The sequence below is a fragment of the Syngnathus leptorhynchus genome, chromosome 12 (genome assembly GCF_054491065.1).
Source record: "Syngnathus leptorhynchus isolate UIUO chromosome 12, UIUO_Slep, whole genome shotgun sequence".
Lineage (NCBI taxonomy): Eukaryota > Metazoa > Chordata > Actinopteri > Syngnathiformes > Syngnathidae > Syngnathus > Syngnathus leptorhynchus.
In genome coordinates this window covers 3,268,455-3,285,625 of record NC_141206.1, presented here as the reverse complement: position 1 = coordinate 3,285,625, position 17,171 = coordinate 3,268,455, and the positions used below count along the sequence as shown (strand labels likewise).

Genomic DNA, 17,171 nt, shown 5'->3' with positions numbered 1-17,171 from the left:
ACAACTGCACTTTGCATATGACAAAGCTTCGAAACTAAATTTCTTCGACCGAGTGTTGTGTTTATTGTAACAAGTTCACTTGTGGCAAATGCAGAAAGGAGATGCTGTGGGAGTGCCAGATGTGTCAAATGTTACCTGGTAAGAATAGAAATAATAATGTATAAATATCAAAACATTAGCATCATAACTATTGAAGTACTAGTGGTACAAAGATAATTCCAAATACCGCATTTTCCGGACTATTTTCCGCACCTTCCATTGAAGGCCCATTTTAAAACTTTGTCCTTATATAAGGCCCACCGGACTATAAGGCTATATTATGTATTACTATGGTAATACTTTATGGTCAAAGAATCTGATAATGTAGGCATTTAAAAAAAAAATCTTAATTACTAAACATCAGTTTTTCTATGTACTTGGTTGGGGTCTGTCTATAGAGTTACTTCTTACAAATGTAGCGGAAACAATTTTTGAACTTTTTTTTTATGAAGAGAAAAAAAAAAAACAGTCAGCTTGACGAATTACAACAAAATACCCTTTGGCCTTCTGTCCATCTCCTTAACCCCCGTGGAGTGGAGTCTAGGGTTACTTCTTACAAATGTAATGGCTTAATTTACACGACACTGGAGACAAAGACAGAAATAGTGCTCAAAACCAAAATGCCAATACAAACACAATCTTCACAGTAATATTTTCTGTATAAAACATTTCGATTTAAATTAAGTGAGCTTCATTTGCACTCCCAACTATAGACGTGTTCCCTCACAAGAAAAAAACAACACTTAAAACTTACTTCCACAGAATTCAAAATATCCACAAACATTGCATGTGGCAGTGAGTGCCAATTAGACAATTAAGTGTAATGAATGACTCAAAAATAAACCCGTCATTATGAGCAGTGAACGCTAATAAGGTAGTTCTAAAAGATGACAAAAAGAGGGCATTACGCCGTGTTTCAAAGTACTATACATCCATTCATCCATTTTGTACACTAGCAAGAAGCTAGAATTGATCGCAGTTGACATGACGAACGATGGACTACACCGAGGATTGGCGACCAGTCAATCACAGAGTACATACAGACACGCATTCACACTCATTTTTACACCATCCTTTGAGTGGAAAATAAACCTGGGACACAGAAGTCAAGCGGGACAACCTTTTTCCTAAATTGCTTAATTAGAAAACCAGTTTGTGCAACAATATCAGTCAGCTTGAGTACATAAACATTGAACCAATTGCCTAGTAAACCACAAACAGAGAGCCATGATCCGCGAGTCTACAATTGTAAATTGTTTTGGGATGCTAAATGTGCCACAGCATCAAATATTTTGGGGACTGGTGACAGTTTGCCCATTAGGTATTCCAGCACATCATTTGATAAGACAATTTTGCCCTCATAAAATTGGTTAACAGCAAAACAGAAGTTCTTGAACGACAACAACTTAAAATCAGCTGAGAAGTCGAATCACCTGCTCCAGGCAGGATCTATGGACAGACACACTGTTCGTCAGTCTGAGTTGGAGTTGGAGTGTGACTTGGACAGTCGTTCCAGAGAACGCAGGCCTGCGGTCAGTGAACGCACCATGCGTTTTGATCTATCATTCATCTTTCTCGCAGCTAGGAGGGCGTCATCTAGAGTGCGTTGTGGAACAAGGCACGATGCGGGTCGCAACCTCTCCTCCTCGTTGCTACTGCCGACTTTTGAAGGAGAGCCTGCGTTGTTGGTGCACACGTGGATGGGTTGAGGGTGGAGATAGAGGCTAATGATTAAAAAAAAAAAAAAAAAAAAAAAAACAGCCATAAATTCACAGAGTGTGACAGGTCACACGAATAAATAAAAAATTGTGTTGTGTTAAGGTCAGGTGGGCATGTCCCTTACAGCAATGGTGTAGGACACAATGACGGGCACACAGCAGGTGGTGCCGCTCGGCTGAGAGTCTCTGTTCGTGTGCAACTGGAGGTCCTCGGGGTGTTTAAGTCTTTCCAACAGTCTGTGAAATCATATCAGATACTAACTAATACTGACAACAACCATATTTCTAGAAACTATCATTCATCCTAATGCTGAATTAATTTACACAATCCATGCCAGTTGATGATGAGAGGTGATGCAACAGCTTCAGAAAGTAATTCACTTTATTGGATGCAATGATCGACCTTATTCGACAAGGGATGGTGGTAATTAAAGTTACAAAAATCTTAGTCCCATGAGACAAGTTGCAGATATATTCAAGGGCATAGAGACACACATACAGTCCATACATGTTTGACCGCAAGACGTCCTCACCTTTCTCATTGTTTGTCTTGATATCAGAATGTCCACAATGATGACAGTGACGACAGGAACAGTACTGGGCTGGCTCTTGATTGCCACCTGCTGGTTCTGGTGGTTAAAAAAAAAAAAAGCCGCAATAAAGCTAGACAAAAGACAAAACTTCACATTCAGGATGAAGGGATGCTGCTTACTTTCCAAAGACACTTTGGTATGTGAAAAACACTGAGAACAAGGAACAACTCTGCTTGTTCTGCCGTCATTGTCATCTGAGCACTCCGTATGATCTCGTTCTAAAAAACATAATTCCAACGCAATGTTCTCCTGATTGGATATCATTTTTTTACAGAGTGACGCATATTCTTACTTGTGTCCTGGATTTGGGTGTGTGAAGGTTGGCTGTCAGCTAGAGCAATAGATGTTTGAGTCGATCTTGACACCAGAAGTCGACAAGCAGAATTGACATCCTCCGTTGCAGTTGCTGAAATGTAAATGGTCTTGCATTTATAACAACGATAATAATATACATTTAGAAAGGGTCTTGCAGTAAACATTGTGGAATGAAGAGTGTAGTGAAAGCACCAGAGTCGAGTGAAGGTTGAAGTGAAAGCTCCAATCGTATTTCACATAAACATACATGTGTCACGTGTTTGTTGTTGGTATGCCAATCTTTTCCTTGCTGTGCGTCTCGCCACCTTCTCCACCTCATTGCTATCAATTGTCCATTTCTTTCTGTTGCATCCGCCGATTTTGCTCAAGGGATATTGAGACCTATGCGACAAATTGCCAACAAATTTAAGCAACGTCGAGGATAAAGATGCTGGGCTGTTACACAAATACAACCACAAGATACAGTATATAGGGCTTAGACAGTCGTTAGTATATTAATGCTATCATGTCCATCTTTCATAATTGCAGTAGATTTTATGTGGTCTCTTCAATGAAATATAAAACCTAACAGAAGAAAATGAAATAGCCTCACGGGTATGACCTGAATCAAACTGAGCATGCATTTCAGTTGCGATAGAGATGAAATCTGTGTTCCAGACTTCAGATTGAAATTAACCAAACATTAAAAAGTAAAAGTTTGATTATATCCCATTATAAGGTGGTCTGCCTCTGTCTGCAGATAGTGACCCAATATTTTTTCCCTATAAAATCAATCATGAGATTTGACAGTTTCCAGTCTCGCATATTCTGTAGTGTACTGTGAATAATGCTGAGATGAAATAAACAACCTTACTGCCATTTGTGCCATTTGTGTGTTTTGAGCAGTGAATTATGGCGGCCAGGACTGCTTTTGTGTGTTTGTGACATCCCGATACTCCCATTTATGCATACAAGAGTTCTTTCAAAGACATTTGTTGCCAATACGCTGCCAGAATGTCATCACATCACGATCCCTTTGAATTGAGTTCTACACTGAAGTTCAGGGGTCATACTTTGAGGAAATGAACCAACCTGAGAGGATGCGAAGTTATATGCTGAGCGCAGTTGCCTTGAGAGGTACGAGTTACAGTATGAGGGTTTGTTTTGGGATTCTTCTCTTTGTGCTCTGGTGTGGTGGACTTGACCTGCAGAGCCTGACTTGAATCACAATGAAGAACACAAGTTCAAAGTTTTTTCCCCACAGCAACTCATGTCAAAGGTCAAATAAAAAAGGTGCAGAAAATGTGAGTATTGTGCTGTGGCAACAGTCAAGACACCTCCATCCAATCAATGCAGGAGTCAAACTCAGCACACAAAATACACAAATCTGAGTTATTTCACACCAAACCATGCAGAAGGCAAGACGCAGTAGACTACCTCTATACATGTAGCCCTACTCATTAGTAGCCAGGCCTGAAATAAAATATAAAACAATGCCTGATGTTACTGAACAAAGGCTCAGTCAGCAATGCATGAGCTGGTAAGATTGATACTCTGCAAATAAATGGTTACTAAAGTGTCTGGAGGGGTGTTTTGTTTGCACAGCCGTCGTCATGGCAGCAGCTGCGTCACACTCACTTGCGAGTCACCACCTGACTGGACCTCAGCGTTTTAAGAGCGTCGCCTTGGTGATGATGCAGAGCAGAGGTGGAGGAAGAGGAGGAGGAGGAGGAGCTTGGAGAGGAACAGGGCAGGGTTTCTTCATACTGATCACTTTGTAAGTCCTCAGGTGCAGTATGAGCTGGTGATACAAAAGATAATAGATTCAATACACAAGGAAAGGAAAAAAAATCTATATTTGTTGAAGAAGTCTTGATTTTAATTTCATGGCTCAAGCTTATAATTAAAAAAATATATATATTAAAGTTCAACTATTATTGTGACCAGTGTAAATCATGGTGGTGTAACTCTGCATAACTCTGAGTGCTTTCCAGAGGATCTATTAGAGAGGGATGGCTCTGTTGCTGTGGGTGTGGTCACAACTAAATTCTGTCATGCCCTAGCAAAGCGGCCCCTTTCACTCCTGTTAAATGCTGAGTCTCAATATAGTGGAAGACATAAAGTGGGCAATTTGGAGACGCCTCCCCAGCGGTCTGCCAAAGTGGGAATTGCTCACATGCACTGATAAAAAAAAAATTCAGATGCGCTGTCTAGAAGAATAAAACTAACTTGCAAACTCACTGGTTTCACTGTCAGTCTTGATTGAGTATGACTGACTGATCCACTGCCTATGCTTGCGCTCTCCAGGATAGGGCCTCCTCATTTCTTGCTGGAAATATTCACCGGGTTCTACCAATGTGCGCCTGTGTGATTGTGAGTAATCACGAGATGGTGTTGAGGTTCGGATTATTTGAGGCTTCACAACGCTCACTTCTGCAGCTCCTGAAACACTGGCCAAAAAAAAAAAAAAAGGGGGAAAATAATCGAGATGACTTCATTGTAATGGAAACACAATCTGAAAATAAATGAATGACTGTCAGATTGAGAGTGTAGCAAAGTATAGAGTATCGCTGCTGCAGGAGAGTGAAGGCTACTTACTCACCGCTTTGAGGCTCTCTGGTGGCAAGAGCTGTGATTTTCAGCCCAAATCTGATGACTATACTCAGAACCGACAAAGCCGCTATCAGTTCCTGGAGAAATGACCCCGTCCTGTTCAACACAGCACACACCAGTTAACTACTATACATGCATAGTGAATTGCGCAGAGTGATAGTAAGCTCATTTTAAATCAGCGGGTCACTGCTTACCTGAGAAAGCACCCTCCTAATCCCAGTTTTGGGTTTGGCACTCCTATTCTCTGATGTATTTATTTCTGCGAGACTGCTCTGACTGCTGCTGTAGGACTTCCTAACCTCTTTCCTCCTTCTGCATTTAGGAGCATAAGTGAGATGCACAGTTGAACTCCTGTATGACAAATAGTGTGCCACATGAAACGTAATAGAAAACACGAAACTCAACATAACAAATTTGCATCTGCTTACTGGTTAATGTCTGTCGTTTGGTCACCATATCTTTTATTGAAGTCGGAAGAATTCTTATTAACTTGCGTTCCATCTTTCTTGGTCAGATCTCCTGAATCTAACAACAAAGGTGTATGTTGACTCTGGAAAGAAGGACAAACACTATACTTAGACACTAGTAAGTAAATCTGAGTCTGGGATTTAATCTCACGTGAATAATATAATTTGATATGCGGGTCAGGAGCACACAGCGTGACGTTACCTCTGCTTGGGAATTCTCAGATGGAGATGACTTTTGGGCTTGAGGACAAAGAGCAGGAGCAGAATCAGCATCGTGGGAATTCTGACCCATCCTCTCCTTCAGCTCATCCATATGCCGCCCACACTGGTAAATGAACTCCTCCAGCTCTCTAACACACAGAAGCAGCACAAAGATATAATCATTGACAAAGTTATAAAATAGAATCCAGCCGTCCTACCGGTTGGGGTCAAAGTGGCCATGTTCTGCGCCTTGCTCCTGTAGGACTTTGTGTTCTCTCCTAGCTGACAGGTAGCCTTTCTCCAAGGAGTCCAGTCCTTGATAAAGTTCTGCAAGACCCTATAGACAGTGAGGTAATGAGTGGGAATATGTAGAAGCCAGCTTTTTATCTGTGGCATTCCAAATCATCTTCACCTGTTGGAAAGGTGTATTGCTCTTCAGCAAGTCCTCATAATGTTGGAGCTGAATGTAAAAAAAAAAAAAAAACCCACATCATGAAATGAACCTTTCACACATTAGACATAAGAAATGAGAAATCGGCAACCTGCTGGAGGAAGTTGTCAGCCTGTGCGTAAAGTGTATTTGCCACCTTCTGTCCGCTTTGGGACTCAAAGCTCTTTGAAATGGAGGCAGACAAACATAGGCCAGAGGAAGCTGCAAGGGAAGGAACACATTCTGAGATGTATCTTATTGTACAAAGTTCATCAATCATTAGATTTTTTTTGGAAACCATTTCATAATTGCTGAATGATACGTGATGCGATACATTGGAGCAGAGATGATGATTATGATAAATTTACTTAAGTGTGTGCCGGGTCCACTTGGCTGAAGAGAAAATGATCTGGGCTCTGCTTTCTGAGCTTGAGGAAAGTCCAGCCGCATGAACTTTGAAGGCTCTACATGCAGTCCTGATGGCATGACTTGAGCAGATGTTGGTTGGTCAGAGTACAGGTTAACCTTGGAATAATTAAAAAAAACAAAACGAGTCACCCAAAATGAGAAAATCATCATCTTGACAACCACTACAGTCCGATTCATTACAAACTAAATTTTTACATCTAAATCTGGTGAACGGTGTCGGGGTTACTACAGTCTATGTCCCTGGGAGTTTCTTAGTTCCAAAAGTAATGGGACAATTGGCGGCTCAGCTGCCTGATGGGTATGTGGCTGCCAATCAAACGGATTCCCTTGTATTCATCGTTGGAGTGAGTGCAAACAAGATCACAGAAAGAATTTTGAAGTGTTTTGAGTAATTTTCTGCTCACATTCACCCAGATACTTGTTGGACATGGAGTGTGGAATGCAATAGTCAAGTCAGTCACCTGACCTGAATCAAACTGAACATACATTTCAGTTGCGATAGAGATGAAATCTATGTTCCAGATTTCAGATTGAAATTAAGTCCAAAGTATTAACCAAGCATTAAAAAGTAAAAGTTAGATTATATCCCATTACTTTTAGTCCCTTAAAAAGTGGTGGGCATATATACAATCAGATCATAGGACAACTTTATACCTATTTTTTTTTATTTTATTTTATATATGCTATAACTATCATCAAATGAAAACATTTTCGTTTAATGTAATAGCCATTGTAGCCCAAAATTACAAGTGTGTCCATGTCCCAATATTTATGGACCTGACTGTATGTTGAAGGAAGATCACAATTGGTTGTACACATTGGTTGCATACAGAAAATCCTCAACCAATATGTAAACACTAAAGACTATAGGAAAAAATATCAATATGGTAATATAATGGAATAGAAGATCTCAAGAAGATTTGCACCGATGACATCGATAAATTATAAAACCTGTTTCTCAATTACTTTGAAAGTAAGCCTCAGGTATGAATAAAGTGAATTTTCTTCACACATGGTTCATAAAGTTAATACTGATGCAGGGTCACGGGGTATCATTTCTATATCTAATGTTTATTTATTCGTGACAATGTTGCAAATGACACATTTTTTCTTTCTTTGTAACGTCCAATAAAACGAAAATAGTAGTGATGAAATTAATGAATTCAAACAGTGGTTTAAGATAATCAAACCTTGGCTTCCAGCCGTAGGCGGTCAATTGTGTTCGCTGCCTCTGCATACTTAGTCAGCAGTCTGCCGTGGTCCTCCTGCCAGCCAGGGGAGAGGAAACAAGGAAAAAAGAAAATGGAAAAATAGAAATGATAGTGCTTTGGTGGAAAACACCTACACTCAGTCCTACTTTCAATATTTACTTCCACTTTTAGATGGTGTAGGTGATAGCGTTCAATGACTATCTCTTATCGTGTAGGTTGAGAGTACAGTGGATATAAAAAGTCTACAGAGGTTTATGTGATATAAATGAAAAATTCTGTATACATACTACACAGTATGACCTGCAAAACCTGTTTGGTGGGGCAGAGTAAAAAAAAAAAAATAATAATAATAATATTGACCTGTTCATGTATGCACCAGTTTTTAACCATCTCAAGAGGTGGCCATTTGCTGTCGACTGAAAAAGACATCACAGTTGCCGATCTCAGGAACAACCAATCACGGCTCATCAGTTTTCTTATTTGCGTCGCGAGACCTGGCAACTGTGAAGTAATTTCTTTTTTCGACAGCAAGTGGCAAAATGACCGCCGCCTGCTGCTTTAATCATATTCTACAAACACAATATTAATCAGAATGTCTTGTTTAGATTAGTGGTGGCACATACAGGGTGTTGTTTTTCTGTATTCTTTTGTTCAGGAATTTCAACTCAAGGGCTAGCAGTTGTACTTTTTATCAAATTGTATTTCCAGTACAACAAGAAAAGACTGTGACTGGCATACCACTAATGGGGACACATTCCAAGTCATACCTGGAGCTGATCAAGCAGGATACCGGCTTTCTGCTGGCTTCGGAATTCCTGAGGCACGGTGCCGTTAGGACCGCTAGGTGATATTCTTTTGTTAAAGTCAAATGGTGGCTGAGGTCCGTCATTTGTGTTCAACAGAACTTCTTTCACAATCTCAGCAGGAGATTTAAAGACAACAGGGGCCTCTGGTGTCAGCGACTTAGGAGGATTCTTGGAAGACCATCTGCTCTTGGGTGGCTTGTAATCCCCTTTAGGAAAAGACACCCTCGGCTTTACCTGGGACAAATCTGGTACCCAGTGAGTTGGATAGGCTTTTCTGAAATAACAACACGGTTAATTATGAATAAATAAAAAGCAAAGTGTAGTAAAGATAAAGAGTGTGGCAAAAGTATAGACAGACAATGATTGGTATACAGTGGTACCTTGAGATACACTTTCAATTCATACTGTGGCCATGCTTGTAACTCATAACACAACTCAAATCATCTTTCCCCATTGACATGAATGGAAATACCATTAATGCGATCCAGACTTCCCCCAGAAACAGAACAACATATAGTTTGTAATATGTATTTTAATGAGGTAAAATAACACCCCATAATATTGAACTGAAAAATACAGAAATGTCATTTTCAGTTTTGTCGTACTACATTGAATGAATGCTGCTTTTTCTGATGTGCCTTCCTTTGGCCACCTTTCTGGCAGACAGATGGAAAAGTCACTGACAGAGCACTATAAGCTTATTACAGAGGAGCATGTGCTGTCAAGAACTCGAGGTGTATTCCTAATTACGTTTCATTGACTTATCAACTCCCATGTCAGCTCCATCAGTATGGCACTGATATTATTCATTCTACAGGGACGATAAAGAATATATATGACCGAGTACTGTTATATTGTCTGTCTATGCGATGTTGCTGTGGGTTCAAGCACTGTAAGATACATTATTTCCTATCATTTACGATATTGGAGACTGAAAGCCAAATCTATATAGCTGTTTTAAATACAGAAGGTGTAATGTTTTTCTTTGTTTTATGTTTAGTTTAACAAGTTCACTATTTGCCAGACCAGTGGTAAAGTGTAAAATCTGTTCAGTTGACCTCACTGTCTGGCACGGCACGATACACTGACGTTTACACAGTAAAAAAAAAAAACCCCACAACTTCAACACAACAAATTCTTTCGGGCTACAAATGTAATCTCAGTTGGAGCAACTTCAAAAGATAAATTATTGACAGATATGGAAACAAAGTTAGCTTGATCGGAAATCATTTGTAAACTGATATTTCTCTGTTGAAATGCAGAAAAGCCAATTTTCACAGAAGCAAATTATAATTGTTGAATTGTCCAAACAAAAATATGTTTGAAGTTTGTCGCCTTGAAATTGTGAGTTCACGCAAAAAGGTTCAAAAGAAATATGTACATTTGAGACAATCTCAAGGCACCATTGTAGTTGAATCACCTTGATTCATTAGCTCTTCTGGGACTGTGACAACCGTCTTCCTTTGGTTTGTTATGACCACTTGTCCTTGGAAGTATAGCATCATGACAGTGATGTGACACATGCGTTTGTGAGTGAGTGGGTTTTTTAGGACCGGTCTTTGAATTCTCACTAGTCTCCTGATTAGTCATTGGTTGCTGAGGAGAGATGACGTCTTCTACGTCTATTTGCTCCTCATTTTCAGAGCTTTCTTGGTGGTGAAGACTGGACTCGCAGTTCATGATGCTGTTTGAGTCAGCAGGCGTCATATGTGATTGAAGAGAGAGGACATCTTTTCCTAGTACTTGTTCCGTGTTTTCAGATTTGTCTTGGTGGTGAAGACTAGACTCGCAGGTCATGAGACTGTTTGAGTCTGTAGGCCCATCTGCAAAGAACATATCTGGAATGGTTTCGCTTGTGATTCCCGGAGCAGAAGCCATTTCCTCCAAATGGCACAGGCGAGTGAAAATGGGGAGTGTCGGACGAGAGGAAGCCTGGTATGTTGGATACTGAGGTTTGCAATCTCCATCAGCTTCTATCAAGGGTGGAGACTCAAAAAATTGCCGCTCACTGATGATTTCTGACTCTTCTTTGCTATTGTTGACTGGTCCACTTGGCAAACCCCACTCACTTTCTGCTCCATCTGTTTTGACAAATTAAATCAGCACAATTAACCCAAAATGCAAAACTGATCCCTTCATTTTTTTTTTACAGAGAGATGCTGTTATATCATTATTTTACAGGTTTTTGTCTATGAGGTATATTATGGTATGTCATCAGTTTTGTTTGCACACATAACTCAGTTAATCAGCAAAAATTCAAGTTCAATGACTCACAGGGTGAGAGTATAGCCACATCTTTAAGATGTTCATCAAGGATGTAATTGAGCTCCTCTGGTGGCATATCCAGTTCCTCACGGCCCCCAAATAAAATTCGATTGCATTCTGCGTGATCATTGTGTTCCTGTGTCTCCTCCACCAGTGTTAATCCAATGATGCCGTTCTCATCCATCTGGTTGTAAAAGTCATCTTGTTCTTCCTCCTCATCCCATGCATCTTCAGACATTTCAGAGTTGGCGGGTGAGATGCACGTTGGAGCTGGAGACTGAAGCTCTGATTTTGTATTCTTCACAGTCTCCATTTGCTAGTCAGATTGTAACTCAACTCTGACCTGAGAAAATATTGCAGGGTGGCCCTTGCGGTCCCATCAGTTAGCTGCTCCAATTGTGTGGAGGAAGTCTTTGAATGTAGCCCCTAGAAAGTGACGGAAATGTTGAGTTTACTTGAAGCCTAATATCATCATCATAAAAAAAACCCTGAAGATATCTTTGCCTGATTCTTTGTCCGATTAGATTGCTGATCCAAGTAAAAAATAAAAATAAAAAAAAAGAATAAAGTTGAATTGAATTTTTTTAAATTGAAGCACCCAAGTGGTCCTGATTCGGGACTTTTCTCATTGCCTTATGGGATTATTATAATTGGGCCATTTAAATTTGACAACACTGACTATCACTTGTTTTGGAGTATTTTCAATACATTCTGCAAGCATCCCATCAAATACACAAATGTGGGCTCAGAGAGAGCAAATGAAATTTGAAGGCGTTTATTGTTGCAATACGGTAACAAACTGAACAAAAGAAAAGGGTTGAAGTCCAGCAAAGCTACAGTTCGAATTTAACATGCCAGGATAATCAACAATATTTTAAAAATCTTCTCCTGCTCATTGAGTAATTCTTATAAAAGGGGCTAAGTAGAGAGCACTGCAGTAGAGCAGCACTCACATTCTCATTAGGAGAAGTGGCTGCAATGCTTCTTCAGTAGTAGCCCAGATTAAGAGAAGGAGATTTCTAGTTCTCTGTATCTGTACACAACTATTGAACACATTCATGATGGAGAACTCGGCCATCGTTGGCTAACGTGCCAAAAGTTTTTTCATCCTGCAATTTTGGATACCAGCAGCTGAACAAATGCAGCATGTTTAGAAAAGAACCCATGAGAATCTCAACAGAGGAAACCACAAAATATGCAGGTATCGAAATTTATCTTGGGAGTAAATTCAGAAAAGCCCACGACAAACCTGATTGCTTATTTTAAGACTATACAGGTCATACTGTATGTTTTGGTGTGTGTTTCTTTTTTAAAGTGGTATAATCATCATCTTGTGAGATACAATTATATGAATACTATGTATAGGGGGGGGGGGGTCAACACATGAAATTTGAAGGTCACACAGGACATGCCATGAACTAGTTCAAACAGCGAAAAAATACGTAATCACGTTGCTTGCGCCAGAAGCCCAGTTACCACTATAACTGTTTATGCTTACATCAGGAATGTAGGAAAAATAACCTTTGTTGTAAATCAAGTTCCTTTGTATTTTCTAAAACATATTACAGGTCAAGTCTCTACGAATATGACCTTGGACTGCAGCGACCTTGAAACTGTTGTTTCAGATTGCATTTAAATATTCATGGGAATTTTGTTCCCAGTAAAGACAAACTTCCAGACCAGAAAAGTATAGCTTGTCTGAGAATTGCACTGTGATAGCTATAAATAGAACTCACCAGTGATGGGACATTGTGATTTCCTCAGAATGTTGTACAAGTGATCATTTGAAAATGTAACCTTATTTTATTCACAGAAATAAATGGACGCAAATTGATGGATCCGGCCTCGTTGACAATTAATTGCAATGAAGCCGGATACATCAATAATTATTGTGACAGATTATTAACATGATTAGTGCATTGAAATGGATTATTATCTCAATAATAACATAAAAAGCATATAAAAGTTCAATCATGTGCAATATGCCATTGACTTCCCACTAGCAAAACTAGAAACATTATTCGTTAATCCACCATGAATGAAAGAGGATCACAATATTAATTCTGCTCTTGATGTTGAATGAGCTTCAAACAAAGTAGTTTCCATTTCATGCAAGGCACACTCACATGTTCATCTTGCAGACAAAACACCTAGCTATAAGTATTAATTAATAATTAAGTATTAATCTTACCGCTTGACTAATCCAAATCTGTGAGTGCAGAAAGACTTGCCCAACAATTGTTAAGAACTACAGAGCAGCCGAGAGATCATCCCGGGAGTCAAAATATTTTGGGCAACAAATATTCAATGAGTTTAATATATAAAAAAATAATTGACCTCTACCTTAACATGAGACGGCTCGCAGGCAGTATTTTCAGATTTCACAAGGGTACGTTGCCATGGAAACCACTAAACTAACGAGAGCAAAGACCCGCCCCTATGTCACCATGGGACACACTCAGAACAACAAACCATTCAAGTCGACAGTATTCAACACACAACATGATACGTCAAACCAAAGTAAGCAGATTTACTTTAGTGAAAAGGATACAATTTGTACAAGGTGCGGGTAACTTGAACGATATGGATACCTTAATTTACGCCTTAAGTCACTACTTCTTACGACACATTTTGCCAGCTCGCGATATTCGCTCCATGAAAACGACTTTGACAAACAATCTTCATACCTGACTTTAAAACATGTTTCACCGTTTGTTTCTGTCGAAGTTGCCAGATTTGTGAAATTGAACACGTTGCTGCAAGTTGCAGACAGATGAGCATGCTTGCACAAAATGAATCGCCGATTTAACTTGTAGCTTTGATATATTACAGTTTAATACCCCGAGTTGGTCTGTAAGGCACAAAATCTGCTCTGCTTCTCTCAGATCATAACTGTACCAAAGCCGCTACCCTACCTTATCATCTTACACTACTGCTAGCTGTAAGAATTTTATAGGCATTACATAAATTAGGTTTCTGTATACAATGTGATCGCTATGCAATTTTTTCGCATAGCTCCTAACAGACAAGATTCGGGACTCCATAAAAGACGAATTTTGAAATGACAGAGGTTGTTTGATTGGTGAAGTACCTTGGAGGAGGAGCTTAGCGGAAGTTGGTCATGAGCACAAACGTCTTTCAACTTGCTTTTACAAGATTTGCCCATGAGGGGACACTATCAACTCGTTTATTTCTAAATGCTTATTACACATTACTTTCCGTGCATTTGTAATTGGCCTTTGATGCAACTGTTGTGCAACATACGTGTCATAGAGATGCATACATGCAGCCAGAAAAAATATCGAGAGTGATGTCAAAGCTGGCGCTGGGCGATTTACATAATTTAATCACTTCAAAAACACTGACCAAAACACTCTCTTGCATGATTTTAACAATATATGACCACGCCCCCCACATTAATTCTAAATTAGTATTGACAGACTATTAATAATAACTAGAATTGGCAATTTCTGGAGAAATTGCGTGTGAAGGCGAAGGCACTTCACACTATTGTGGGACTCGAAATGATGATTAAATGACATAAAAATGGTAAATTGATGATGATTAAATAAAATAAAAATGGTAAATTAATGATGATGATGAAAATAATTATTAAAGTGATGTGTTAAAATTGAATGAATGAAAAAAAAATATTGGTCAAGCGGAATTCGAACTCGCACGGGAACAGCGCTCGTGCTCTAAATTCCAGTCTCTTCTTACTGAGCTAAACAGCGGCTTAGTGTTGCTGTGGTGGAATGATGATATTAAACAAGAAATAAAAATGGTAAATGCCGTTAAAACGGTAAAATGATGTTTTTAACTCAAAATTAAATGAATAACTAAATGAATGAATGGAAAATAAATAAATAAAAAATAAAAGAGTTAAATAAACGAGTTAAGGAAAGAAATCATGAAAAAAGTTGTCAGATGTCAAAATTTGAACTCACTCCTGAACGTCGCTCGTGTCTAATGCGCCATTAAGAATGAATGGGGGATTTTAAGGCACAAATTTGCTAATTATGCAAAAACGGTAAATGTTATGAACAAATGAAATACTAGCAGTCATGCCGTGAATTTTTGGAACGTGTGAAAGTTGGAATGGGGTGAATCGGTTAAAGCATGTGGGAGTAGTTAGGTGTCAAAAAAGTGGGAGGAATAAAGTAGGATAATAATAAGAAGAAGAAAAATAAAGTAGAACTAGAATTGGCAATTTCTGGAGAAATTGCGTGTGAAGGCGAAGGCACTTCACACTATTGTGGGACTCGAAATGATGATTAAATGACATAAAATTGGTAAATTGATGATTAAATAAAATAAAAATGTTAAATTAATGATGATGATGAAAATAATTATTAAAATGTGTTAAAATTGAATGAATGAAAAATTAATGAATAAAAAAATTATGGCCAAGCGGGATTCGAACTCCCTCGCGGAAGTGGCTCGTATTCCAAACGCCATTGTATTCTTACTGAGCTAAACAGCGGCTTAGTGTTGCTGTGGTGGAATGATGATATTAAACAAGAAATCGGTAAAAACGGTATGATGTTTTTAACTTAAAATTAAATGAATAACTAAATGAATGATGAAAATAATTATTAAAATGTGTTAAAATTGAATGAATGAAAAATTAATGAATAAAAAAATTATCACCAACCGGGATCGAACTCGCTCACGGACGTGGCTCGTGTTCAAAGGACCATTGTCTTCTTACTGAGCTAAACGGTGGCTTAGTGTTGCTGCGGTGGAATGATGATATTAAACAAGAAATAAAAACGGTAAATGCCGTTAAAACGGTAAAATGATGTTTTTAACTTAAAATTAAATGAATAACTAAATGAATGAATGGAAAATAAATAAATAAAAAATAAAAGAGTTAAATAAACGAGTTAAGGAAAGAAATCATGAAAAAAGTTGTCAGATGTCAAAATTCGAACTAGGAACGTCGCTCGTGTCTAATGCGCCATTAAGAATGAATGGGGGATTTTAAGGCACAAATTTGCTAATTATGCAAAAACGGTAAATGTTATGAACAAATGAAATACTAGCAGTCATGCCGTGAATTTTTGGAACGTGTGAAAGTTGGAATGGAGTGAATCGGTTAAAGCATGTGGGAGTAGTTAGGTGTCAAAAAAGTGGGAGGAATAAAGTAGGATAATAACTAGAATTGGCAATTTCTGGAGAAATTGCGTGTGAAGGCGAAGGCACTTCACACTATTGTGGGACTCGAAATGATGATTAAATGAAATAAAAATGGTAAATTAATGATTAAATAAAATAAAAATAATAAATTAATGATGATGAAAATAATTATTAAAATGTGTTAAAATTGAATGAATGAAAAATTAATGAATAAAAAAATTATCGCCCACCGGGATCGAACTCCCTCGCGGAAGTGGCTCGTGTTCCAAACGCCATTGTATTCTTACTGAGCTAAACAGCGGCTTAGTGTTGCTGTGGTGGAATGATGATATTAAACAAGAAATCGGTAAAAACGGTAAAATGATGTTTTTAACTTAAAATTAAATGAATAACTAAATGAATGATGAAAATAATTATTAAAATGTGTTAAAATTGAATGAATGAAAAATTAATGAATAAAAAAATTATGGCCAAGCGGGACTCGAACTCGCTCGCGCACGTGGTTCGTATTCAAAGGACCATTGTCTTCTTACTGAGCTAAACAGCGGCTTAGTGTTGCTGTGGTGGAATGATGATATTAAACAAGAAATCGGTAAAAACGGTAAAATGATGTTTTTAACTTAAAATTAAATGAATAACTAAATGAATGATGAAAATAATTATTAAAATGTGTTAAAATTGAATGAATGAAAAATTAATGAATAAAAAAATTATGGCCAAGCGGGACTCGAACTCGCTCGCGGCTCGTGTTCAATGGACCATTGTCTTCTTACTGAGCTAAACAGCGACTTAGTGTTGCTGCGGTGGAATGATGATATTAAACAAGAAATAAAAACGGTAAAATGTTTTTAACTTAAAATTAAATGAATAACTAAATGAATGAACGGAAAATAAATAAATAAAAAATAAAAGAGTTAAATAAACGAGTTAAGGAAAGAAATCGTGAAAAAAGTTGTCAGATGTCAA

At 38.3% G+C, this 17,171-nt stretch overlaps 1 protein-coding gene and 1 long non-coding RNA gene across 3 annotated transcripts in view; one reads left to right on the top strand and one right to left on the bottom strand.

Annotated features, from left to right (window-relative positions):
* Nucleotides 1-318: 318 nt before the first annotated feature.
* Nucleotides 319-14,024, bottom strand: akna (AT-hook transcription factor). The gene is made up of 22 exons (XM_085925640.1): nt 13,754-14,024; nt 11,076-11,492; nt 10,222-10,882; nt 8,763-9,075; nt 7,975-8,049; nt 6,724-6,880; nt 6,468-6,577; nt 6,338-6,385; nt 6,144-6,262; nt 5,927-6,074; nt 5,686-5,807; nt 5,452-5,608; nt 5,247-5,353; nt 4,886-5,094; nt 4,283-4,445; nt 3,737-3,862; nt 2,913-3,046; nt 2,643-2,756; nt 2,470-2,568; nt 2,291-2,386; nt 1,883-1,994; nt 319-1,763 (listed from the first exon to the last, which is right to left on the bottom strand). The coding sequence occupies exons 2-22, from the start codon at nt 11,377-11,379 to the stop codon at nt 1,511-1,513; spliced, it is 3,627 nt and encodes a 1,208-aa protein (XP_085781766.1). The 5' UTR covers nt 11,380-11,492; nt 13,754-14,024; the 3' UTR covers nt 319-1,510.
* LOC147047850 (uncharacterized) overlaps nt 13,536-17,171 on the top strand; it is a 32,453-nt gene continuing 28,817 nt past the window's right edge. For both annotated transcript variants that reach the window (XR_015067708.1, XR_015067707.1), the window contains exon 1: nt 13,536-13,586. This is a non-coding gene — a long non-coding RNA (uncharacterized LOC147047850). The remainder of the gene's footprint in view (nt 13,587-17,171) is intronic.